The 26935-nt window shown below is 40.8% G+C and overlaps 1 protein-coding gene across 1 annotated transcript in view; it reads left to right on the top strand.

Annotated features, from left to right (window-relative positions):
* Positions 1–26935, top strand: part of LOC140476742 (serine/threonine-protein kinase H1-like) — a 118599-nt gene that overhangs the window by 57040 nt on the left and 34624 nt on the right. Inside the window, exon 3 of the mRNA XM_072569556.1 lies at positions 66–732. Within this exon, the coding sequence (XP_072425657.1) occupies positions 66–732 (667 nt within the window). The remainder of the gene's footprint in view (positions 1–65; positions 733–26935) is intronic.

Here is a 26935-nt window from a genome sequence, read left to right as displayed (position 1 = left end):
TTGTAAAGCATTCCAGCTACATCAGTGACCATCATTGATAAATCTATACTGTTCATCTTCATCAGGTATGACATCAAGGCTCTTATTGGGCGAGGAAGCTTCAGCAGAGTGGTAAGAGTTGAACACAGAGCGACCAAACAACCTTTTGCCATAAAAATGATTGAAACAAAAGCTAAAGAAGGAAAGGAGGTCTGTGAGTCTGAGCTGAGCGTGCTTCAGAGAGTGAGCCATCGCAATATCATTCAGCTGATCGAGGTTTTTGAGACTCAGGATCGTATCTACATGGTGATGGAACTAGCTACTGGTGGAGAACTTTTTGACCGTGTAATTGCCAAAGGATCATTCACAGAGAGAGATGCAACAAGGGTATTGCAGATGGTTTTAGATGGGGTCAGATACTTACATACCTTGGGAATTACACACAGAGATTTGAAACCAGAAAATCTTCTTTATTATCATCCAGGATCAGATTCCAAGATCCTTGTCACTGACTTTGGACTAGCCAATTCTGGGAATAAAGGTGGAGATTGGTCCATGAGGACCACTTGTGGCACACCAGAGTACATTGCACCTGAAATTTTGTTGAGAAAACCTTACACCAATGCAGTAGATATGTGGGCTTTAGGTGTAATCTCCTATATTTTGCTGAGTGGAACTATGCCGTTTGAAGATGAAAACCGGACCAGACTTTACAGGATGATTCTCAAATGCAAATACAGTTATATAGGTGAGGTAGGTGAAACTTCTTGAATTATTAGTTTAAAGCTATAACTTTCACTTTTCAAGTTCTTAAAAACTTAAGGTAAAATTTCTTATTTATGTTTATTTTGCAATTCAATTTACAACTTCTTATACAGACTTGTGACATTCTAGTACATACATCTTTTAGCAGTTCGAGACTTGTCAGTAGATATTGTTCATTTTACACCATCACCAAAGTCAAAATTACCTGAAAAGCATTTTTTAACAAAACTGGGATACTAGTCGCTTATTTTTTCTCTTGTAAAGCTCTCATTAAAGAATTAAATAAAGTGAAACTTGTATAGTCATTATTTGGTAAATTGACCATATCAATTCTAAATAAGGTCAAGTTAACAAAAAATATTTGAAAAGAAAAGCTCAATTGATATAAAAAACAAATAGAATTCATGCAAAATTCTCTTAACATGTTAATGCTTTTTAAAAGATGCCCAATGTATATTTTTTGTGCACTTTGCTGCTTAGTGGCAGAAATCTTCAAATAAATTGCCACTTATTCTCATAAGCTATCTACTTCGGATGCTTATGGAGAAGCTGCACTGATAAATGAAATGAAAACGATGAGTTTGTTAATAGTATTTTTAAAAATTGATCTGCATTAAAATCTAGTGATCCTTACTTCGAAGAAGTGTGGAGGCTACTATAGAACTTGACATTGAGTTCGTAATTATACTGCATTTAGAGACTTCAGAACTATTGAATCTCATCTCCTGAATCAGCTATTGTCAGAAATGGTTCTCATTCATTTATCACTTAGTCTTAAGACCTAAGTAGACTCTAAATAGGAAAAAAAAATACAGTGCTGACTTCAACATGTTACCAACAGCACATTCAATACATTAAAACAAACTTTAAGTTCTTTACAACATTGCACATTATGATAATTTTAGCAAAAATCTAAAAGTGAGGTAAAAAGGGTGTAGATTCAATAGATTGGCCAATGCCTGTTCATGCATGGCTATTCAAATAACATTAACTTTCTGCTGTCAGTGTGGTCTGCACACCATACAATTGAACAGCATTGTGTAGGATTTACAGTGCTAGGTACATAGGTCATACATCGCAATGATAGACTGCAAAAAGCAAATAGCATGTTCCTTTGGTTGTTCGTAATAGACAGAGTACAGGCTATGATCAACCAGTCTGTGCTTGCACAAACCTAAATTAAAACATTTGTTGTTAAATATAATTTTGAAATTGGACAGGACTTTCTGAACAATGTGGAGTGTGCTAACAGCTACACTAACAACCAATCTGCTGTAATCAGTCAACTCATAACTGCTCATTTACTCTTGCGAGCAGAGATATATATTCATTTCCAGGGACATATTCTCCATAAACAGAAGGAATGTATTAAAGCCAGGAGTTTCTGCACCCACGAGTTCTCCATTGCTATATTAACAACAACTCCTGGGCCAATCAGAATCATTTTTTCAACCAATCAACACCCTTTTCTTCTGTAATATAAATTATTATGTTTGTTTGCAATGTGGAATTCTTGAACTTGTTCTAATAAGTATAAGAATAAACATTTAAGCCACATCTATCTCTCCCTCTTTCATGGCTGTTTGTGGATCTTGCTGTTGGCAATTAGTTGCCATTTCTTTTACATTGAAAAGAGAATGACCAAACTCAAAAATTGTTTGATTACCTGTAGTGTTTTAGGATATCCTGTGATTGCACTAATATCCTGAATCATCTTCCATTGTGGGATGCAAGGAAGCAATTGTTGCCCAAACTGGGCCTGTTGCTATAAGAAACCTCTTTTGAAAACCAAGCAAGTCCAAGGTCTGAATCTTCTTGGTGATTCTCATGTATGGTCACAAGCTTGCATTCTAGACACAACGATAGCTCTGCTACTGCTGGACCACTCATTCCCACCAGGGAGACTGCTTGTGAATTCCATATGCAGAGGAACTTCAATTATCTGAATGAGATGGGCGGGCACTATTTCGTTCGGATAATTGATTTTCGGTTAATTGATTCAATCTCTCCTCTGGGGCTCAGAGTTTTCTGAAGTTTCCTTCTTCCTTGCTCTGCCTATCTTGCTCCCTCTCTCTGTCTCAGGGTTTGTTTCTGAGCAGACACACACCTATGTGTAATGGACCTGTGGCATTGCTGAAGCTAACCCCCCCCCCCCACCCAAAATCAGTTCAATGGGATTGACACAGCGAGCACTTGCAAGGTTCATTCCCCATTCAGGAGACTAGACAGCAGCACATGCAAGCCCCCATCTGCCCACCCCAAACCCCGCCTGCTGTCCACCCCCAACTCCATCCCCTACCCACACCCCCATCTGCACCCCCAACCCCATCCAACACTGACCCTGTCTGCCCCCACCCATCATGTCCCCCCACATCCACTTCCCCATCCCCCCATCAGCTTCCATGATCACCCCCCCCGCTGCAGTATCTTCAATACTGCAGTTTTGACACCCTTATTTGAGAAAGGATGGATATTTGTTTGAGGTGGTTCAGAGAAGGTTTACTATCTTGATATTAGGAATAACAGGGTTGTCTTAATTGTACAGATTGGACAAGTCATAGAGTCATAGAGATGTACAGCATGGAAACAGACCCTTCGGTCCAACCCGTCCAAGCTGACCAGATATCCCAACCCAATCTAGTCCAGTGTTGACAGGAACTTAAAGGAGTGAACGATGGCTAGAATGAAGTACTTAAGATGGTCTTGACAAGGACATGGAGAGAATGTTTCTGCTTGTGCGTGAGTCCAGATCAAGGGGGAACTCTTTAACACATAGGAATCACACTTTGAGGTCAGAGTTACACAGAAATTTGTCAGTTACATGACTTTGAATTCTCTGCCTCAGAACATAATGGAGGAGGGATCATCAAATATTTTTTAAGGCAGACACAGATAGATTCCTTTTAGATAGGGGAATCAAAGCTTTTAGGGGATAGAAAAAATATGTGGGATCTGAAATCCAAGATGTGATTTCACAAATTCCCTGCATAACTGAAACAAAACATTGTTACTTTTCTGTTCAATTCCTCAGCCTTCCATACACCTTTATAATTACTTAATCTGTATATTAAATTCTTGTTATATCTGCAGTTATTCTCCATTTAAGAAATGCTCTTTATTTTTCAATATAAAAGTAAGCAGCTTTACATTTTTTTCCTACATTATCCTCTATCTGCCAGAGTTTTGCCCACTCACTTGGGCGGCACAGTGGCACAGTGGTTAGCACTGCTGCCTCACAGCGCCAGAGACCTGGGTTCAATTCCCACCTCAGGCAACTGTCTGTGTGGAGTTTGCACATTCTCCCCGTGTCTGCGTGGATTTCCTCCGGGTGCTCCGGTTTCCTCCCACAGTCCAAAGATGTGCAGGTCAGGTGAATTGGCCAATCTAAATTGCCCGTAGTGTTAGGTAAGGGGTAAATGTAGGGGTATGGGTGGGTTGCGCTTCGGCGGGGCGGTGTGGACTTGTTGGGCCGAAGGGCCTGTTTCCACTCTGTAAGTAATCTAATCTAATCACTTCATCTAACTCTGGAGCCCTCTTATTATCTTCTTCACAAAACATTTACATCTACCATGTGTTTACTCTCCTCATACAGGTCATTAACATAAAATGTGAAAAGTTGAGACTCGACCTGATCCCTGTGTGACTCCACTCATCATATTTTGTCCATCTGAAGTACAGCTTTTGTATGTACTCTGCGTTTACTGCCATCTAGCCATTCCTCTATCCAGACTAACGTGTTACCCCTGGCAACTTTGAGCTCCTGCATTACACAATAAGCTTTTATGTTGCATTTTGTCAAAGTCTCCTTGAAATCCAAATTGTTCTAAAAGTCATGTGTTACTTTTTCAAAGAAGTCCATAAATTGGTTAAACATGATTTTCCTTTCAAAAACTATGCTGGTTCTCCCCAGTTACCTTGAAATTTTTCAAATGCCCAGATACCTCATTAAGAATTGATTCCCACATCTTCCCCACTCAACTAACTTAACCTATAGTTTCTGTTTTCTGCTTCAGGCCCTTTCTGGCATAAAGGAATTATGTTTGCTGCTTTCCAGTCTGACAGAACCTTTGCTGAATCTAGCAAACTTTAAACTTGATACAAACCTATTGACTACCGCATTAGGAAACTTTTTCTAGAAACTCGGATGTTGATCAAGACCCAGGAACTTGCCAGCCCACAGCTCCATCAGTTTTCTCTGTATCACTTCTCTGGTGATTGTAATCTCACCAAGTCCAAACATCTTCAGCTGATTCGACCATGACCTTCCCTCTCTTGTAAGGTCAGAAGTAAAGATGTTCACTGATGATTGCACAATGTGCAACACCATTCATGACTCCTTGAATACTGAAGCAGACCATGACTACATGCAACAGAACCTGGATAGTATCCAAGCTTGGGCTGGTAAGTGACAAATACAAGGGCCACGCAATGTCCATCTCTTGCTAGAAAAATTCTATCCATTGCCCCTTGACATTCAATGGCATTACCATCACTGAACCCCCTGCTATCAACATCCTGAAGATCACTATTGATCAGAAACTGAAATAAAAAGTGTGACTACTAGAGCAGGTTAGAGGCTAGGAATCCTGCAATGAGTAACTCACCCCCTGACTCCCCAGAACCTGCTCACAATTTGCAAGGCACAAGTCTTGAGTACAGTAGAATACTTCCCATTTGTCTGGATGAATGCAACTCCAATAAGACATAAGAGGCTTGACAACATGCAGCACCACATACATAAATCCTGGAGCTCCCTTCCTCACAGCATTGTGCTTGAACCTACACCAAATGGAATATAGCAGTTCAAGAAGGCAGCTCACCACCACCTTCTCAAAGGCAACTAGGGATGGGCAAGCCTACTTTCCATGAATGAATTAAAGAAAGTTTGTCTCTCCCTTCCAATTCTTGATTCACAGCTATTGCTGGAAAGTTTTTTGTATCCTCTGTTGCAGGACTTCCAAGAGTAGGGTTGCAGGCTGAAATTTTTGGGTCACAGGCTTTGAGGCAAGATGATTGTGTAGCTCTGATTGAGATTACAGCTGTACACTTTCTTCCCACTCTTAACACGATTTCTTCAGTGTGGGGATGAGGTCACAACAAGTATTTGAGCCATGGGCACTGCTTCTTTGCACTGTTCTATATTTCTTACAAATCCTTTGCTTATTTCATCTATCATTTCTTTATTTACACTTATTAAATCCCCATTACGCTTTTGCAGAGCTATTATGGTAAAGAGGGAGGCCGTTCAGGCAAATATGACTGTATCAGCTCTCTGAACATTTTGACTTACTGCTAATCTCCTGCCTTTTGCCCCATACCCTGCCCGTTGTTGCTTTATTTAAGTAATCATCTAATGTTCTCTTGAATACCAGGATTGAATCTGCCTCCACTACATTTCCAGGCAGTACTTCTATAGTCTACCCATTCACTGAGTCACAAAGATTTTCCTCATTTCACTTTTGCCGGATACTTTATACGGGTACACCATGGAGCTCAAGCTTGTGCAGCGGCTGATTCATCTTCCATAAATGTTTGATGAGGTCCCGTGAAGTATCCATAACTCCCACATATGATTCAATTTGGCCTAGCTTCCCTTACATTTAATTTACTATAATTTACATAATTTGAATGACTAACTTATTTTAATTTTTACTGTTTATGATATGTTGGAAGTTAGTGAAAAGTGGAAATTCTTAGCCATCACAAAATTATCTCCCGCACTGGGCCTGTAAACCTTTTACCTTTCCCTTTGTCAGGTATAAATGATCATTTAAATCACACTCTCCCAGTGTTCCTCTGATAGTGCGTTGCCAAGATAAGTCCTTCCCTACGTCAGAACAGAACCCAATTCAGCCAATGAACCTACAACATTCATGTGTTGTCAAACTTTAACTTCTGCTCAGAACGCAGTCCTCAGTCTCAAAGCAGCAGCAGCCCCAAGTGCCTCCAATCTCTCACTCTTACACTGGTTTTATAGTCTCTAGTGCCTCTGATCTCTCACTCTTACATTGACTTTATAGCTTCTAGCGCCTCTGACTTCTCACTTTTGCACTGATTTTATAGCCTCTAGTGTTTCCAATTTCTCACTCTTACACTGATTTTATAGCTTCTAGTGCCTCTGATTTCTCAGTCTTACACTGATTTTTATAGCTTCTCGCGCTTCTGACTTCTCACTCTCACTCTCACTGGTTTTACAGGCCCAAGCTTCTCTGATCTCTCCCTCTCATTCATGCTGGTTTTAAAGCCCCAAACTCTTCTGATGTCTTGCTCTTCCTTGCACTGATTTTATGGCCTCAATCTCATGTATCCTAGCCCAGTATCCTAGTACACGTTAGCTAACCTTCTCTCATGCCCATATAGTTGCTCTTTCTTATGTTTAAGTTCTAGTCTTAGACCAACTCTTGATCCTTTCAACCCTATTATGGTCACTGCTAATTAGAGAAGTTTTACTCTTGACTCTATTAATTAATCTTGTCATGTTACACAATACTATTTTTGATATAACCTGCTCTCTGTTCAGTTTCAGAACATGCTGTAAGAAATGATCACATTTTATGCGTCAATGTGGACTTTGTTATGAATGCTATGTGCATTCAGATATGGAGCTTTAGTTTTAACTTTTTGTTGTCTATATAACATCTAGTCTTCACAACAGGCAAATTCTTCAGTTTATTCTGTCTATCCTTTCCTGTTATTCCCTGACCCTCATTTCCCGTACTACTATTTTGCTGTCCTGCCTGACTGTATCCCTTAATTTGCTACATCTATCCAAGCTTGATCCTTTATTCCAATTGTTTAGTTTATAACCCTCTCTGCCTCCCTAAGTATACAACTTATTAAAACATTAGTTTCTAGCACTAGTCTGGTAGAGACTGACCCAATAGTACAGGTCTCACTCTGATGCCAATGCCTTAGGAAATGGAACCCACTTTTCCTACACCAAGTTTTTTCATTTCATTACTTCTACGTGCCTTCTGCCAATTGGCATATGATTCAAGTAACAATTCAGATTATTACTCTTGAGATTTGACTCTTCCATTTAGTGCCTAGCCCTTCATACTATTTCAGCATAACTTAAACAAGGCCAACACAAAACAAACGTAGCTAAAAGGAACTGACAAATTAAGTTAAGGGGTAGGTCAATAAAAATATAGTAGCAGACATTTAAGGGAATATTTCAGAATACACAGAACTAATACATTCCAGTAAGTAAGTAAAGTTCCAAGGGAAGCATAGAAATGTCTAAAGGTGGATGGCAGGTCAAATGATTGAATAGAATATGAAAAGAACAAAGAATAACAAGTGATTAAGAAGAATGGAAAAAAGGTTGGGAGAAAGCTAACTAGAAATATAAAATAGAAGTATGAATTTCTATGCATATTTTGAAGGAAAAATGGTAGTAAAGCAAGTATTGATCTTAGGAAAAGTGTGTCTGAGTAATTAATAAGGAAAAATAAGATGACAATAGAAGAATTGAATTGCATTTTGCATCAATCTTTATGATAAAGAGTACAACTAACTCCTAGAAATAGCTATAAATCAGGAAATGGAAGGGAGGGAGGGACTCAGTAAATTGTTGAAGCTGTGACTTGATGCTCCATGGTCCATGATAGACTTCACATAGGGTCTTAAAAGAAATGGCTAGTGAGATAGTTGATATGATTTTTCAAAATTCTCTAGTTTACAGAAGGTTCCTCTAGATTGAAAAATAGCAATGTAGCGTCTTTATTCAAAAGAAGTGGGAGACAGAACGCAGGAAGCCTCAGGGCAACTAATTTAACATATTAAATAGGGAAGAATTTAGAAGCTATTGTTGTATACATTTTAACAGGGCACTTACAACAATTCATGATAATCAGACGGAATCAACATAGTTTTGTGAGGGGAAAATCATGTTCAACCAATTTATTGGAGTTCTTTGAGGAATAGGATGTTGTGGGTAAAGGGTGACCAGCGAGTGTCCTGTACTTAAAATTATTATTTCTAAAAGGCATTTGATAAAGTGCCACACCAAACATTATTGTGAAATAATAGGGAAACTAAAAGCTCATGGTGTATTTGATAATGGAAGATTGGCCAACTAGCAGGAGACAGAGTGTCGACATAAATAATTAATTTTCTGATTGGTAAAATCTAATGAGTGACATGTCACAGGGACGAATGCAGTGGCCTCAACTTTTAACAATTTATTTTCATAAGTATGGGACCAAAATATGGCTGCTAAATTTGCTTATGACATAGAGATAGTTTGGAACATAAGTAAGAAATGGCACAAAACGATAAGTTAAGTCAATAGGCAAGCTTGGAAAATGGAGTATAATGTGGGAAAATATGAAAATGTCCATTTCAGCAAGAAGAATAAAAAAGAAATATTATTTTCATGGTGAGAAATTGCAGACCTCTGAGGTGCAATGGGATCTGGATTTCCTGATTACTGAAGATTTTGTGCTGGTGTCACTGGTAAAACACGGAATTAATTATGACAAGGCCACATTCCAGACTTTCATCAGGAGGAGGATTCCATATGAGTTTACTTTCCCTTATTCATCATTGGCTATCATACCCTTCCAGAGATTCATATCCTTCCCAACTCTGGCACTGAAAACTCTGAGGAGGATCAGTTTCTCACTGGCTGGGGCTTGGGGTAGGAACTCAAGATAGTTCATTGTTAAGATTCTTCTCTCACTCTCAAGATTTCTCTGTTGTTCCTGGTCTCTGCTTCCATGATAAGTTGGATAGCTTTATACAAAGTTCAACTTTCCTTGAACTTTAAAAGATCTAACAAATACCGATTGAATATTTGAATGACAATTCAGTCGCTTTTGAATTCTGATTGTAAAGCTCCAGATACACAGATTTCATCTAATGTGGAAAGGTAATCAATGAAATTCTCTCCAGATTCTCCTTGAAGTTCAACTCTTCTGTTAAATCTAGCCTGTTCAAGAATTCTGTTTGGCCTTGAGTAAAAGTGACCATCGAAAGCTTTCGTAATGTTATCAAAAGTATTGATACCTTCTTTTATTTTCAGGTGGTTTATAACATCACTAGCTACAGGACCTATTGAATATTAACTTGTTTGATTTCTGATTTGCTGTTCAATTTTGAAATCATTTATATTTTAGGAACTGCTGAAACCTAATGTATTCTGTTAGGACTATCTCTAATCTTAAACCTTACTGTAAGTGTTATGTTTGCTTTATAATCTATAAACTGTTCTTGTTTTTTTGTTGATACCATATTTTAAACTACAGAAAGGAATTTCCTCACTTATATCCTCTTCGCATTTCATTTTTCGCAAGATTACAATCCTTAATCCAAACACTCTAAAGTTGCTTTCAATTTCCAATAGATTCATATTTTGCCATTTCACCAATAATTGGAGTGACTGTCTGGAGGCTCTTCTCTCAATTTTTGGAAAGTTTCTCAAATCTACCACAGCAGTAAAATCTATTTCAGAGATTACTTCATCAGGATTATTCTCCTGTATTCCGTAGATGACTTGCAAATGCATCTCTTTGACGAGGATCAATCTCCTTCCTGCCTTGGTAGTCCATTATCTCTGTTGACCACCTAACTGGTATTCTTTTCCTTTTTCTTTGTTTCTTCTGCTCCCAAAACTTGGATTTGGCAAGTCTAATAATTAGCATAGCTGACCATATTTCCCTGTATCAGAACTTCACTGAATCATTACAGTGTAGAAGCAGGCTATCCGGCCCATAGAGTCCACACCAACCTTCTAAAGAGCATCACAATCACATCCCATTCCCTGTAACCCTGCATTCTGATGGCTAATCCATCTAGCCTGTGCATCTTTTGGACTGAAAGAGGTAACCAGACCACCCAGAGGAAATCCACATAGATACGGGGAGAATGTAGAAACTCCATACGGCCAGGAGTCACCTGAGGTTAGAACCTGGTGCTGTGAGACATCAGCGCTAACCACTGAGCCACTATATCTCCCTCAACAATTCCCGTTATTTATTTAGGTTTATTGTCAGGCAAAATTCTGAATAGTCACTGGATCAACATCAATTTTAAATTTAATTTTAAAGATTTGTCCAGTTTACAGTGAACAGTCTCTACGTCACCCATTGAAGGTCTCTTTAATTAAATATAGAACTTTATTCGCTGTTTTTTGTTTCTCTATTTTAAGTACAATGTTGACCTTGATCTTATTATGGTTGTAATTGGATAAATAATCACATAATTGTACGCCATTAAATGAATTTGGCTTATCACTCAATAACAAATCTAATATGACCCTCATTGTATTAGTTGTATCTCATTTTGACACAAAATTCTGAGCTGGACAGGAAATTTTCAGAAACAAGCATATCTCTTTATTCCGTTAAAACCCTGCTAAATTGTTGACTTTACTACGTTCTTGTATATTCTATGATTCCTGTATTGTGCCCCTTTATAGCTACCAACCTGCCTATACTGAACTCCCAATAGTTTTAAATCCTTTTCTGTTTTGAAATTTGACCATAATGATTCCACTGCCCGTTCTTGTTAAATCGTCTTTTATTATAGAAATAACATAGTTTTTAATTGCAAATATTACCGCTTCCCACCAGAAAGTTCCCTATGCTTCCTGTAGACTTGGTAACTTAGTATATTCAGCTCTAGTCCTGGTCATTCTGCTACCAAATCTCAGTAAATTAAGTCAAGTTCTACCTTCTATTTGGGAATTTGCACCTGCAATAAATTAAAATGAAAAGTAACTTGCAAGAGAAAAGTGATTGGTACCAGTTGGACTTTATGAACTACAAAGTTCTTGATTGGAGTTGTTAACCTGGGCCAATCAGGAAAGCCTTGGTTGACCAATATAATCAGGAGATTAGAATCTCCTCAGTTGAGGACTGACCGTGAGCCGACCGTCCACAGACAAAGCATTGTGTTTAGTAAATAAAGGGTGACTTGGTGATGGGCAATTGGCCTCTTTGCTGTTATTTCAGGGACAGTTCATTACTTTACATCATGGAAAATGTTCACTCTTAATTCAATATTATTATTTACTTCTTACTGTATAACTCCCCCTATGTGCTTATGATTAGATTCCAGTCTTGTCTCTGATCTGGCTTCAAATTGAAGTGTCTCTGAACCTTCTTGCTAATGGGACTGATTGTATATTTTAAGTTGACTTCACCAGTAGTGAGGTTCATGAAAGGAGGTGCACTCTTCAAATTCAGGATTCGTTCATAGATATTTTTAGTCAACCTGTTCAGACATATAACAACACACCTCTGGAGCAAGTGGGAACTCTTACTTCTCTGTGATTGTTTTCTGTGTATAAAGCCTGGGAATGGGAACAGAGAGCTTGGGTTACATTCATGTGCATGTTGTTTTCTTTCTAAATGTTATTGCCTCCCTTTGAGCTGCCATCTATTTCATGAATGCAAGCAGAAGCATGTGACAAGTTGCATGAACATACAAAATAGGGACAAAACTGACCATTGGGCCTTCCAACCTGCTTTGCTTTTCAATCAGATGATGGCTGAGTTGTTTGTGTTTTGAATTCCACATTCACATCTATCCTCATAACCTTTGATTCCCCTGCATAACAATAAATCAACCAAAATATTTAAACATTCAGCGATCCAACCATCTGCTGCCTTCTGAAGCAGAGAAGTCCAAAGTCACACAACCTTCGGAAAGAAAATAAATGCTTATCTCTATCTTAAATTATAAAACAATGTCCCTTAGTTCTGAACTCAACCACAACAAAATAGTCACTGCATTTTCACTAAGTTCTTCTCTCCCTTCCACCTCCTGATTTTAAGGTATTACAAAAATATTTTTGGATGCTTTCTAGTGAATACAGAAGCAAAATATTTGTTAATTTTATTGACTGTTTCCTTAAATCTCCATTGTCACTCTCTAAATAACCAAAATTCACTTTCTCCTTTTTAAATTCTTATAGACTCTGTTGCTATCAATTTTGACATTCCTAGCTAACCTTGCTTCATACTCTAATTTCTTGATTAATTATTTCTCTGCAATTCTATATATCCTAACCTTTACTCATCTTTGTACAGTTATATCCTTTGACTTTAAATTTGATATTTTTCCTAACGTCTCCATTTAGCCACAGATAATGGCTTCTGCCATTAGATTTTTGATTCATAACAGGATTGTACATGTGCTGAGTACTCTGACATATCCCCTCAAATGTCTGCCATAATTTCTATTGATCTATCCCATAGCCTTGTATGCCAGTTCACTTCAGCTAGTTCAATTTTCATGCTTTGCTTAGACATTCAGTTTTGTGGGCAGATTGGTGTTTAAGTTTTAAGACAACATTAAAATATTTTGGATCCGAACAAACTGAGATCAAAATCAGTTTTTATTTAATTTCCCATGTGTACAGTGTAAGCAAATGCTCTTGGAAGTGGAAATTCTATGAAAGCTAGAAAAGAACAATAGCAGTTGTGAGTCCGATTCATTGATTTGGATTTTTCACAAACTACATTTACGGTTCAGAGACAGATTGTTGAGCTGACAGATCACGTCAAGCAAAAGAAATGTATAGGAATGTACAAAACCAGAAAACGTCTGCAATTTTTCAGTTAGTCAGGAGCAGAAGGAGGAGAGAGTCAGCTCCATGCTGCTCAGAGGGGCTGGGACTTAGAGAGGTCCCAGGGGAAGAATCTGCTCAGTGTTACTAAGACCTGAGGCTAACATAAACTGAGGAGCAGCGCTTGCTCAATATAACTGGGGTCATTGGGATCGCAAACCCAGAAACAGTGTTGGCAGCAGAATGGCTGTGAACCTGTGACCATGTTTGTGTTTAGACACAAGTATGTAGCCTGACAGGTTGTGGGGTTGTGCACAGTCTCAGTAGGAGGTTAGTTCAGCTGGAAAAGGCGACCAAGGAAGCGATTTCCTGAAGCAGATTTGAGAGAATTCTAGAACAGTACATCTTTGGGTTAAGGTTGTACACTTGGAGTTCAGAATAAGGAGAAATGTTGTCAGCTGGGAATTTGATAACTCATTGAAAGTGAAGAGGTCCAATTCCTCATGAGATACAGAATCTGATAAAGATTGTTATGATTAACTGACATTTGAGTGGGCTGCTGAAAATAATTACAGCACCTATCTTGGTTGTATCTGCCATTTAATATTCAGCTTGTGGCATGTTCAATCACAGTTTGCCTAGTAATTCGTGTTTACCTACTTCTGTTTCCTACAACACTACATTCAAGCAAAAGGAATGTATAGGAATGTACAAAACCAGAAAACATCTGCAGTATTGGTTAAAAAATGCTCTGAGGCTTTCTGAGGAAAGTAACTGTAGAAATAAGTCTCTTTAGATTTTGATGTCAAGTACAAGTAGGCAACCCTTTATCCGAAATCTAGAAATCTGAAAAACTCCAAAAGCCGAAGGTTTCTTCGTGAAGTTTTGTTTTTCTTCTCCATAACAATGTTGTTCGACGTGCACAACGACTCGATGTGTGTCACTTGGATGTGACGTGGTGGGGGGGGGGGGGGGGCATGGCCCCACACTGGCAGGCCTCGATTCTGTCTCAGGGCCTGTAGTACTCACAGTGAGTCTGCTGTTCAATAAGATTTTTTAAAATTTCACCGTTAAACTGTCACTTATTCCAAAATTCAAAAAATTCCGAATTACAAAATCCAGCTGGTCCCAAACATTACAGATAAAGGATTGTGTACCTGTAATTCAGTTTTTAGGATTTCATGTTCCATTGCCAATGTGGATTGCATCTGCATCTTGTCTCACCATCGGATTCACACTCAATCCCTTTAGGATCAGCTATAGTGCCAACACAAAGCACCTACTGAAATTCCATGATTTTTGTCTCCCTTATTCTAAATGTAGACACTCAGTCACACACGTTCCAAATATCAACTCTATTTCCCTAGGTTTTTCTTACAACCCAAGCTGCTGTGTGATTAACGGCAGAGGAGATGCTTTAATTTCCAATGGAAAATTTGAAAAAGAAGAATTTGCATAGTAATGCTCAGGTGGGAGTCCAGTCGCTGCATAAGTATTACCACAGTTGGCAGAACTGGGGAGACAGGTAAAGAATGCCTGAGTTACAGCTTTATGATATTATAACCATAGGCACCATTGAAATGTTCAGGGCAGTAAGGGGTCATTCAGTTCATTGTGTTTGCACCGGCTACAAATGGGGGGGCGGGGTGGGGGAATGAGCCGAATTCCACCTTCCAGCAACTGGTCTTTGCTTTGCATGTGACAGAATTTCAGATACAAATCTATTTACTTTTTAAGTGAGTTGATCTTTTCTAACCCTGCCATCAAACTGAGCAGAGAATTCCAGACACCAATCACCCTCTGCATGAAAAAGAATTTCCTCATACCCCACCAATCCTTCTATCAATCGCCTTAAATCTGTTCTCCCTGGTAAATGTTCTCTATGCTAGGGGAAACAATTCTTTCTGGTCTTCTCTATCTAGGCTCCTCATTATTTTGTAGTTCTCAATGAGGTCACCTCTCAGATATTTGTGTTCGAAGGAAACAATACAAGTGTATCCAAACTTCCATCAAGGCAGCGATCTTCAAGTATTGACTATATTCTTATAAATCTCATCAGCACTCTGTCCTGTGCAGAACCTGAATGACCACTGGACCCAAAACATTAGCTCTGCTTTCTCTCCGTAGATGCTGCCAGACCTGCTGTGTTTCTCTGGCACTTACCATTTTATTTCGTATTTCCAGTATCCTTTGTTCTTTCATGTGAAGTGATTCATTTTGGAAGGTCGAAAATGAATGCTGAATTCAGGGTTAAAGACAGGATTCTTGGCAGTGTGAAGGAACAGTGGGATCTTGGGGTCCACGTACATAGATCCCTCAAAGTTGCCACCCAAGTTGATAGGGTTGTTAAGAAGGTGTATGGTGTTTTGGCTTTCATTAACAGGGGAACTGAGTTTAAGAGCCGCAAGGTTTTGCTGCAGCTCTATAAATCCCTGGTTAGACCACACTTGGAATATTGTGTCCAGTTCTGGTTGCCTCATTATAGGAGGATGTAGATGCTTTAGAGAGGGAGCAGAGGAGATTTACCAGGATGCTGCCTGGATTGGGGAGAATGTCTTATGAAGAGAGGTTGAGTGGGCTTGGGCTTTTCACAGTGGAGAGAAGAAGGAAGAGAGGTGACTTGATAGAGGTGTATAAGGTAATGAGAGGCATAGAGTAATGAGTTTTGAGAAGATTTTGATAGATAGAGTAGATAGCCAGAGAATGTTCCCCAGTGCAGAAATGGCTGTCATGAGGGGTCATAATTTTAAGGTGATTGGAGGAAGGTGTAGGGGAGATATCAGAGGTAGGTTTTTTACACAGAGAATGGTGAGTTTGTGGAATGCACTGCCAGCAGAGGTAGTACAGTCAGAGACATTAGGGACATTTAAGCGACTGCTGGACAAGCATATGGATGGCAGTAAATTGAGGGGCATCTAGGTTAGATTGATCTTGAGCTGAAGGGCCTGTACTGTACTGTACTGTTTTATGTTCTATGTTGTGTGTTCATTTTTAGCCTTTTTTTACGCCATCTGCAATTTGTCCAATCATGCCTTCCACATTTAAGTCCAAATTATTAATTGTAAGAACCAGCAAGGGATCCAACTTTGAGCCCTGTGGAATGCAACAGATGGAATGGTTTTCCATCTGTGAAAATATCTATCAATGATTACCCTTCATTTCCTGTTACTGAGCCTGTTGGTCCAACCCAACACGGTCCCCTGTATTGAATTTACGCTCCAGACTAGTTTGCAATGTAACACCTTGTCAAGTGCCTTATTAAAATCCATGTAGGCAACATCCACTGCGCTACCCTCGTCAATGCTCCTTATCACTTAATTCAATTAAGTTAGTAAGATGTGGACTTCCCTTAGAACTATCATACTGATATGCCTGATTAACTTATGTCTTTTGAAGTTACAGTTTATCATGTCTCAGAATTGATTTCAGTAATTAGCCTATCACTGAGGTTAGTGGACTGACCTATAGTGATTTGGCACATCTCTTGTACTCTGTTTAAACAAGTGTACTATCTCCAAAATGGTCACTCCACTGCTACTTCATCCAATTGCCCAGCTTCAGTTTCAAAGACTAAATCAGGAACTGCACCTGCCTCTTGTTGGGCACGTTACATGTTGGCCAAAAATGCCATTAGTTTTTGCAACAGCAGGGAATGTCAAATTCCAGTCTTTATTTTTCTTGATACGCAGAGACTGTACAGAACTGATGTCGTACCTGTGAATTTAGATAAAGATTTTTTTAATGAATATATTCTTGCAATAAAAAGAAGTTTCATGCCGGCTTAAAAAGCTCTCTTGACTGATTGTTCAAGATTTTGTTCTCTCTGTGCTGTTGCACTGTTCAGTGTTGTCAGAGTTCAACTATTATCGCTTTTGCACTCAGAACTGTATGTACATATTTGTTCTCTGATGCCCCTCCCCCCCCCCACCCCATACTATTTTGGGGGTCATTGAGTGATACAGCATAGAAACTGGCTGTTTGACCCAGCATGCCAATGCCAGCCAACAAACTACACTAAGCCCATCTTCCTGCCTACTATCCCCTCGCATTTTAAGTGCTCATCCAAATACTTCTTAAAAGTTGTGAAAGTACTTGCCTCCACTACTGTCTCAGGCAGCATGTTCCATATATCTATCAACCACTGGGTGAAAACATTCCTTCTCATATTTCCTTGGAACCACTTGCTCTTCACCTTAAACTTATGTTCTCTGTTCGAAGACATGTCTGCGGTGGGGAAGGATTCTCACAATCTACGCTATCTATGCTTCTCATAATTTTGTAAGCCTCAATCAGATCCACACACACCCTCCCCTGTTCCAAAGAAAATAAACCAGCCTATCCAGTCTCTCCTCATAACTGAGTCTTTTCATCCCAGGGAATATTATGGTGAAACTCCTCTGCACCCTTTCCAGTGCAATCACGTCCTTCAGATAGTTTGGCAACCAGAACTGCACACAGTATTCTACCTGTAGTCTCACCATTGTCTTATAAATTTGTAACAAGATTTCCTTGCTCCTGTATTCTATCCCCTACCTAATGAAGGTAAGCATCTCATATGCCTTCTTCACCACCCTGTCCATTTGTACTGACACCTTCAGGGATCTATGGATTTGTATGTTGTTCCTCAGTGTCTAGGGACCTTCTATTCATTGTCTTCATCCTTCCCCTCATTAGACCTCCCAAAATGCATCAACATCACCTTGCACTTATCAGGATTAAATTCCGTCTGGTATTGCTTTGCTCAATTTACCAGCTGATCAATATAAGACTGTTGTCTGAGACTATCTTGCTCAATATAGCCATGGAGAGGGAAGGTATTTAATTGGGGGAGGGGAAGTTGTGCTGCTATTAGACAGGAGCTGTGGAGTATAAATTGGGAACAATTGTTCTACAGGAAATTCACAACAGAAATGTGGAGGCTGTTTAAGGAGAACTTGTTGCAAGTGTTGGATAACTTTGTCCCATTGAGACAGGCATGAATTGGCAAGATGAAGGAGCCTTAGATGAAAAGAGAAGAGGAGCTTCTCATCAAGAGGAAGAAGGAAGCAAGGATTTGGCACGGCTTTAGAGGATTACAGGATAGCTAGGAAAGAACTCAAAAATGGACTGAGAGCTAAGAGGGGGCATGTAAAAGCCTTGGCGACAAGGATTAGAGAAACACCAAAGATGTTCTACACTTACGTGAGGAATAAGAGAATGATCAGAGAGAGGGTAGGACCGATCAGGGATAGTGGAGGGAACTTGTGTCTGGAGTCTGAAGAGGTAGGGGAGGCCCTAAATGAGTTTTTTGCTTCATTATTCATTTCAGAGAAGGACATTGTTGATAGTGAGAACACTATGGACCAGGTTAATAGGCTTGAATAGATTGATATTAAGGAAGTGGATGTGCTGGAAATTTTGGAAGCATCAAGATAGATAAATCCTGAGGGCCAGACCAGATATATCCAAGATTGCTATGGGAAGTGAGGAATGAGATTGCTTCTGGTGATGATCTTTACATCCTCACTTTCCATGGGAGTAGTACCGGGTGTTCAAGAAAGGGAATAGGGAAATCCCTGGGAAAGGATTCTGAGAGATAGGATTTATGACTATTTGGAAAAACATAGCTTGATTAAAGGTAGTCAGCATGGCTTTGTGAGGGGCAGCTCATGCCTCACAAGCCTTATTGAGTTCTTTGAGGAGGTGATGAGACAAATTAATAAAGGTCGGGCAGTGGCTGTGTTGTATATGGATTTCAGTAAGGCATTTGATAAGGTTCCCCACATTAGGCTCATTCAGAAAGTTAGGAGGTATGGGATACAGGGAGATTTGGCTGTCTGGATACATAATTTGTTGCTGAAAGAAAACAGTGAGTGGTAGTGGATGGAAAGTATTCCGCCCGGAGGTCAGTGACCAGTGGTGTCCCGCAGGGATCTGTTCTTGGGCCTGTGTTCTTTATAGTTTGTATAAATGACTTGGATGAAGAAGTGAAAGGGTGGGTTAGTACGTTTGCCGATGACATGAAGGTCCGTAGTTTTCTAAATAGTGTCAAGGGCTGTCGCAGGCTACAACAAGACATTGACAGGATGCATAGCTTGGCTGAGAAGTGGCAGATGGAGTTCAGCCTGGAGAAATGTAGTGATTAATTTTGGAAGGTTGAATTTGAATGCTGAATACAGGGTTAAACACAGGATTCTTGGCAATGTGGAGGAACAGCAGGATCTTGGGTCCACATACATAGATCCCTCAAAGTTGCCATCCAAGTTGATAGGGTTGTTAAGAAGGTGTATAGTGTTTTGGCTTTCATTAATGGGGGGACTGAGTTTAAGAGCCATGAGGTTTTCCTGCAGCTCTATAAATCCCTGGTTAGACCACACTTGGAATATTGTGTCCAATTCTAGTTGCCACATTATAGGAGGATGTAGATGCTTTAGAGAGGGTACAGTGGACATTTACCAGGATGCTGGATTGGAGGGCTTGTCTTATACAGAGATGTTAACTGAGCTCAGGCTTTTCACAGTGGAGAGAAGAAGGAAGAGAGGTGACTTGACAGAGGTGTTCAAGGTAATATGAGGCATAGATAGAGAAGATAGCCAGAGACTTTTCCCCAGGGCAGAAATGACTGTGATGAGGGGTCATAATTTTAAGGTGATTGGAGGAAGGTGCTGGGGAGATGTCAAGGGTAGGTTCTTTATGCAGAGAGTGGTGGGTGGGTGGAATGCACTGCAAACAGTGGTAGTAGAGTCAGAGACATTAGAGACATTTAAATGACTGCTGGACAAGCACATGAATGGCAGTAAATTGAGGGGTGTCTCAATTAGATTGATCTTAGATTAAGATAAATGATTGGCACAACATTGTGGGCCAAAGGGCTTATACTGTGCTGTCCTGTTCTATGTTCTATGTTGTTCGAATATCAACAACACCAATTTTCATGTCATCTTCAAACTTACTAATTTTACCTTCTACATTCTCACCCAAATCATTAATGTACATAACAAGCAACAAAGGTGTCAGCACCAATCTCTGTGGTACACCGCTATTCACATGCAGAAACAAGATTGCAAAACAAAACCTCCACTGTCACCCTTGCCTCCTATTTGTAAGCCAATGTTGGGTCCAATTTGCCAACTTGTCTTGGATCCCATGGATGATGCATCTGGTACGGGTGGAAAGCCAGCTTTTTGTGCTGCCTTACCAGCACTCCAGGCTAGCACCATAAAAGTAACTTGAAAAAATTACCTATCTGAGTACTGAGTTAGGAAGTGCAGAACAAAATCTGCTCAGTTTCATACTAAAACCATGGGCTCCTCTGCTGTCCACTGCCTTGATCTGATTGCTTTCCTCCATGATTGCTGCTTTGACTCTCGTGTGGCACCTTTCCTGTTTGTCCCTTCTTCTAAGACCTACCTGTCCAGAATTCAAATTTACTTCTTGACCGAATTCCTTGAAGATCATTTTCTGCTCCACGGTTCATACCAACTGGCCAGGCTATCCAATTTCTAACTCAGATTTCTCCAGTTTCCTCATTTCCCCTCCCCCCACCTTGTCTCAGTCAAATCCCTCGAACTCAGCACCGCCTTCCTAACCTGCAATCTTCTTCCTGACCTCTCTGCCCCCACCCCCTTTCCGGCCTATCACCCTCACCTTGACCTCCTTCCACCTATCACATTCCCAACGCTCCTCCCCCAAGTCCCTCCTACCTACCTTTTATCTTAGCCTGCTCCTCACACTTTCCTCATTCCTGAAGAAGGGCTCATGCCCGAAACGTCGATTCTCCTGTTCCTTGGATGCTGCCTGACCTGCTGCGCTTTTCCAGCAACACATTTTCAGCTCAGTATCCACTTTCTAAGCCATTTTGTCCTCAGTAATTACTTTACCCTTTCATTTGAAATGTTGGACTGTTTGTATCATGAAATCTTCAAATTCTTTTGTAATTATGCTCTGGTGTAATCCTACACAAACAAGCTCGGAGCCTGTGTTTGTTCCGGTATGACATCACAGTGCAGAAATCACCATGAAATGTGAGCTAACTCAGAGCAGTAGAGCATTAAATTTTCTTTTCTCATGAAACACTCCTTCAACCTTCAGAAATTTCTATTTGTCACACAATTCATTTTTGTTGTTCCAGGAATAATCCAATCAGTTCAAGTTTGTACAGAGCTGTGTCCTGTGGAAACTAATCAATATCATTTTGCAGGAGTGAGATTCTGAATGCGCTATAATGAACCATATTCTCACACTGCAATTTTGGTGACACAGGTGGTGCGGTGGCTCAGTGGTTAGCATTGCTTCCTCACAGCATCAGAGACCTGGGTTTTATTTCTGCCTCACGTGACTGTCTGTGTGGAGTTTGTGCATTCTGCCTAGGTCTGTGTGGGTTTCCTCCAGGTGCTCAGGTTTCCTCCCACAGTCCAAAGACGTGCAGATCAGGTGAATTGGCCATGGGAAATGGTCCATTGTGTTAGGTCCATTAGTCAGAGGTAAATCTAGAGTAGGGGAATGGGTCTGGGTGGGTTGATCTTGGGAGGGTCAGTGTGTACTTGTTGGGCCAAGTGGCCTGTTTCCACACTGTAGGGAATCTAATCTAATATATTGCAACGTGACAGTCATTTCTTAAAGTTGTAAAATTTACCTGTAAACTTCTAATATTGTTTTCAATTCTGCTCACCACATAACAGGAAGGATGTGGAGGCTTTGGAGAGAGTGCAGAAGAGGTTTACCAGGATGCTACCTGGATTAGAGGGTATGAGCTGTAATGGGAGGGTAGAAAAACTTGGGTTGTTTTCTCTGGAGTGACAGAGGCTGAGGGGAGACTTGATAGAAGTCTATAAAGTTATGGGATAAATAGATAGGATTGACAGTCAGAATCTTTTTCCCCAGATTTGAAATGTCTAATACTAGGGGCATGCATTTAAGGTGAGAAGGGGAAAGTTCAAAGGGGATGTGAGAGGCAAGTTTTTTACGTAGAGAGTGGTAGGTGTCTGGAACCCACTGCCAGGGATGGTGGTGGATGTTGAAACAATAGGCATATTCAAGGGACGTTTAGATAAGCACATGAACATGCAAGGAATGGAAGGATATCGACCAAAGGCTGGTATAGGGATTAGTCTAATTTGGCATCCTGTTTGGCACAACATCTATGTTCTATGAAATCTGGAACCATCTGGAAATTGAGATGGAATTATGGGCTGGGAAAATCAGTATTTGTTGTAGTGAGTCTGGAGTGTTTTCTCAGCAAAATACAATTTGGAGTCTCCTACTTGTCTTTAAGGTCCACTTCCAACGTTGCTGAGCCCAGTTTTCTTTTGGTTAACCACCTATCCAAGCACCCCTCCCGAATCGCACACCCCCCCCCCCCCACAACCCCCATGGACAACACTCCACTCCCCAACCTCTGCGTCTTCCCAACTGGTTTAGGGTCTCAGTTGCTGAACCCACCTTCTCACTAATCCAGAAATACAAATGAGTGGATGACCTTCAGAAGTGACAGTTCCTGAAACATTTGTTCCCCATTTGACATCAGTCAGGTGTTTATCTGGTCATGATGGCAAATGTCTCCTTTGTTAGCATCTTTGGAGAAAATGTTTCTGGGAAGAGGCACAGATTAGTGCAAGACGCTGCTGTGTGTAAATGTGTGAGGGGGTCATAATCAACCTAGCTGCCACAAGCTACCCTGATGTCACTGGTACAAACCCTTTCAAATGTCATCCATCATGCAAGGGTGATCATAGTCGCTGCACGTGGATGCAATGCTCACTAAATGTCCTTCCTTTCATAAACTCTCAAACCTCAGTCTCCCTGAGTCAAGAAAGGCGTCTCTGAAGCTGTGTTTGGAGAGCAGCACAATTTTCATCAACCGCCCACTAAGTGATTCATCTGATACAATATCCCCACTCCCATTATCTAGATCCCCTGACTAAACGTTTTGAACTGATGTATTTGTCAGATGTAACTGGTAATGAATGTATCATCATTTGAGAAAGAAGAGAAGATTTAGTGTTTCAGAGGAAGTGAAGGTCTTCCTCAGTCATCATCTTCCCACAGTATGTCAGTTTTCCCTAATATTTGTCATCATTCTTTTCCTCATCATAGAATCCCCTACAGTATGGAATCAGGTCATTCAGCCCACCGAGTCCACACCGACCCTTCAAAGAAAATCCTATCCAGACCTCCCCCCCTACTCTAACACTGTAACCCTGCATTTCCCATAGCTAATCTATGTAGTCAGCTCATCCCTGAATACTATGGGCAATTTATCATGGCCAGTCCACCTAACTTGGACATCTTTGAACTGTGGGAGGAGACCAGAGCAGCCAAAGGAAACCCACACACACGCGGGCAGAATTTGCAAACTCCTTGCAAACCCTGGGTGAAATTGAACTCAGATCCCTGGCACTGTGAGGTAGCAGTGCTAACCAGTGAGCCACCATGCTGCCAGAACACAACTAACCTGTGGAAGGTGAGGAAATTTAAGAAGGAAATACTTCTGCTCATCTAGAATTTTGCACAATCTTAGAATGTCCCAAAGCACTTGACAATTAACATAGGAGACAACTTGCCAATCAGCAGAAAGCTTAGAATTCACTGGTATCCTTTGTATCAATATAATCTTTAAAGATGCACTGTGCGCCCAGAGAAGCACTGTCCATCTGGAGCTTCCCAGCACAGTTGCTGATATTTGCATCGGGATAGCAGACAGTGAGAAATCAGCACACAACATTCTGGGCAGGGTCCAGGAGGTCCTACTGGATGGTTCTAACATAGGACTTCATCCTCCCACAGGACCAGCAGTTGTTGATAACAACACCAGATCATGTCAGTCTGGTCTGAGGTTGTCACACAGATTAAAGAAGTCTTAGCTATCTGGAGGAATATCCAGCAAAGGAAGAAGGTCAATGTCCTTCTCCACTCCACCACCTCTGATACCTCCCACTCACTCACTCATTGGTACTAATCCCAACTCCCATCAAGGCTCATTCTCCACCACTCTCACTAATGCCTACAATATCTTCCTCACTCACTTTCATGCACATCAACCTTCAATGCTACAAACTCTGCCTGCCCTCTGTGCTGCCTACTCACTCATTCAGGACACCTCCCTTCCTGCATCAAAAGCATTTTCCAAGAGGAAAATAGCCCACTAAAGAGCAGAAATAGTCAAATAGGGATGGAGAGTGCTTGTCATTCAGCTCCTCTCCCCTTATAAGGAGAGATCCTGTCCGCAATCACCCAAGGTGGTTGACTGATCATCTCCAAGCCCAAGAATGAGGCTGCTCTTGAATTACTGTGCCAGGAATCCCTGAACAAAGGCTGTACCCTTTGATGTGACTGAGGGCTGCTGACAACTATGACAGGTTTCCTCGCTTTGTACTTGCACTACATGGTTTGGCAAGACAGCAGTATTCAGAGCCTGGTATCTCTAAATGAAGGGGCAAAGCAGACAAACACAAGGCAAGGCAAGGCAAGGGAGGGATGCTGTGAGCATGCAGATCGGCTCAAAGTGAGTGAAAGCTAGTGAAGAATCCAAAGTTGCAAATCCAGGAGCTGGATGTGTGCCCCCTGAGTGCATAATGTCCTTACTGCAACTTTATAATGACAGTTGAAGTGCAACCTCAGGCACAGCATCAATGCGCAAAAGTGTCCTGTAAGTGGTTTGAAGATGTGCCATGAGGGTTATTAGAGGATGATAAATGTGAATATAAATGTCCATGGAAATGGATTGCATATGCCTAGTACCTATGGAGCCTGTCCTGAGATGTTGTTGCCAGGATGATAGGGAGAAACCATGACTAAAAACAGGATTGAATTGACACATTTTAGGAATTAACCCTTTTTCCACCGAAAGCAGCGGATATATAGATCAATGGTTTTACTTAACAGAAAGACACTCTCCGGCCTGTTGGCCCATACCAGTCAGGAAGCACCTTTGTATTTTAGTACAATTTTCAGCACTTGGCCCATAGCCTTGTACACTATGTTGTTTTAAGTGATCATCTAAATACACTGTAAATGTGGTGATTGCTCCCCTCTCTGGCACCCTTTCAAGGAGTGAATTCCAGATACTCACCACTCTCTGAGTGGAAAATTTCTTTGTTAAATCCCATGTAATCTTCCTGTCTTTTACCTTAAACCTATATCCCCAAATAAAGGGAGAATCTTTTTCCAATCTACCCTGTCTATGCCACATATAAATTTGTACACCTCAGTCAGGTAGCCTTTCAACCTCCTCTCCGAAAGGAAAACAACTTCAGCCTAAGTCTCTCTAAGTTTTTGGGTAAGCAGTGATCCTCCAGTTTCTTTAAGGGATCTCACAACTCTGAATTTCACAGTTCAAGTGTAGTCTTTCCTGAGACCCCAGGGCGCTAGCTCAGAAAACACCCTTAGTCAAGATTACATCCAGAACTCCATTTACAACTCAGTTAACTGCCTTTTATTGTGAGGATGACTGTAGATTTCACATTTAGCTTCTGGTTGTTTTCTCCTCACTGACTTTGTCTTTTACTGAATACCAGCTCCCAACAGGCTGCATCATAGATAACAGAGCTAGCATTTACTCTGTTTCAGGTCTGTTTTTATTTCTCGGCTTACAAGTGTTTATAACCAAAATAAGAAATAAAGCTGGCACAGTCTCTGATCTAAATTTCTCAATCCAGATTGCCTGTTGGTTAAGCCTTAACTGAATTCACAGAGATAGCTCAAACAAAGAAGCGCTATTAGAAGATAAAAAGTTCCACCCATCTCCATGGTGCCTGAACAATAGGTGTCATATTTAATTGAGTGTGTTAATCAAGTGGACCGAAGGGTCTGTTTCCGTGCTGTATGATTCTATGACTCTATAAGTACTCTGACAGTGGAAGTTTGGACAAAATATTCAGGAGCAGCCATCATGTGTCAGAGGTTTGCTTCAGATTGTGTGTTCAGGTAATCATTGTGTGGAATCTCGCTTCTTCCTTCAGTCGATAGGAGAAATGGGCCACAGCACAAAGGAGAGGGTCAAGGTCAGGAGTGGAGTGCCTCCGCAGTCACGTGCTGATGCCTACAGAGAAGAGCCACTCAAGCTGGCTGGAGAATAGTCATGGATGTTGAGATTAGAGTCGTGCGCAAAGTGAATGAGGAAGCTTCAAGCTAATATGTCCACCTTTGGACAAATGGTGATTCACCGTGGGTTTGGAAGGGAGGAAGGAATGGGAAGGTCCTTATCTCTAAGTGTTTGTGTTCTCTCATGCAAGTTTATACACTACAAAGTATGGTACGCCATATGGAACTGAGCTTTGCAATCCATCTCTGAGGATGAGAATGAGGATTGCTCAGAAGTTGCAATTTCACATCATTTCCACGTGTCCTCCCCTAGCACAGAGAACCTTTTGCCAGTGGGTCTGCAGTCACGACCAGATTCAGGATCACACGCTGGTGAGAGCATTACAGATAATGCTCAAACAGCTAACAGAGACTGTGATAGCTGAGGCCCCTGACAGTCGGAGGACTGTGGGAACAGGCTGCTTACGGTCTGCTGGTGTTTGTTGGAGTTGCAAAGAAAGGTAGGAAAACAAATCATGGAGCTTCCAGAGGCTGCCAGCAGACATGTGCAGAAGGGGGAGAAATCTGTTCGAGAAATGTATGCTGCCATGACACAGGCATATGAGCACATGGTGACCTGCAACCTGGTGACTGTGGTGCCAGGTTGGAAAGCCA

Source organism: Chiloscyllium punctatum, chromosome 5 (assembly GCF_047496795.1).
Source record: "Chiloscyllium punctatum isolate Juve2018m chromosome 5, sChiPun1.3, whole genome shotgun sequence".
NCBI lineage: Eukaryota > Metazoa > Chordata > Chondrichthyes > Orectolobiformes > Hemiscylliidae > Chiloscyllium > Chiloscyllium punctatum.
The sequence above is the reverse complement of the archived record's forward strand: the minus strand, read 5'-3'. Positions and strand labels throughout refer to the sequence as shown.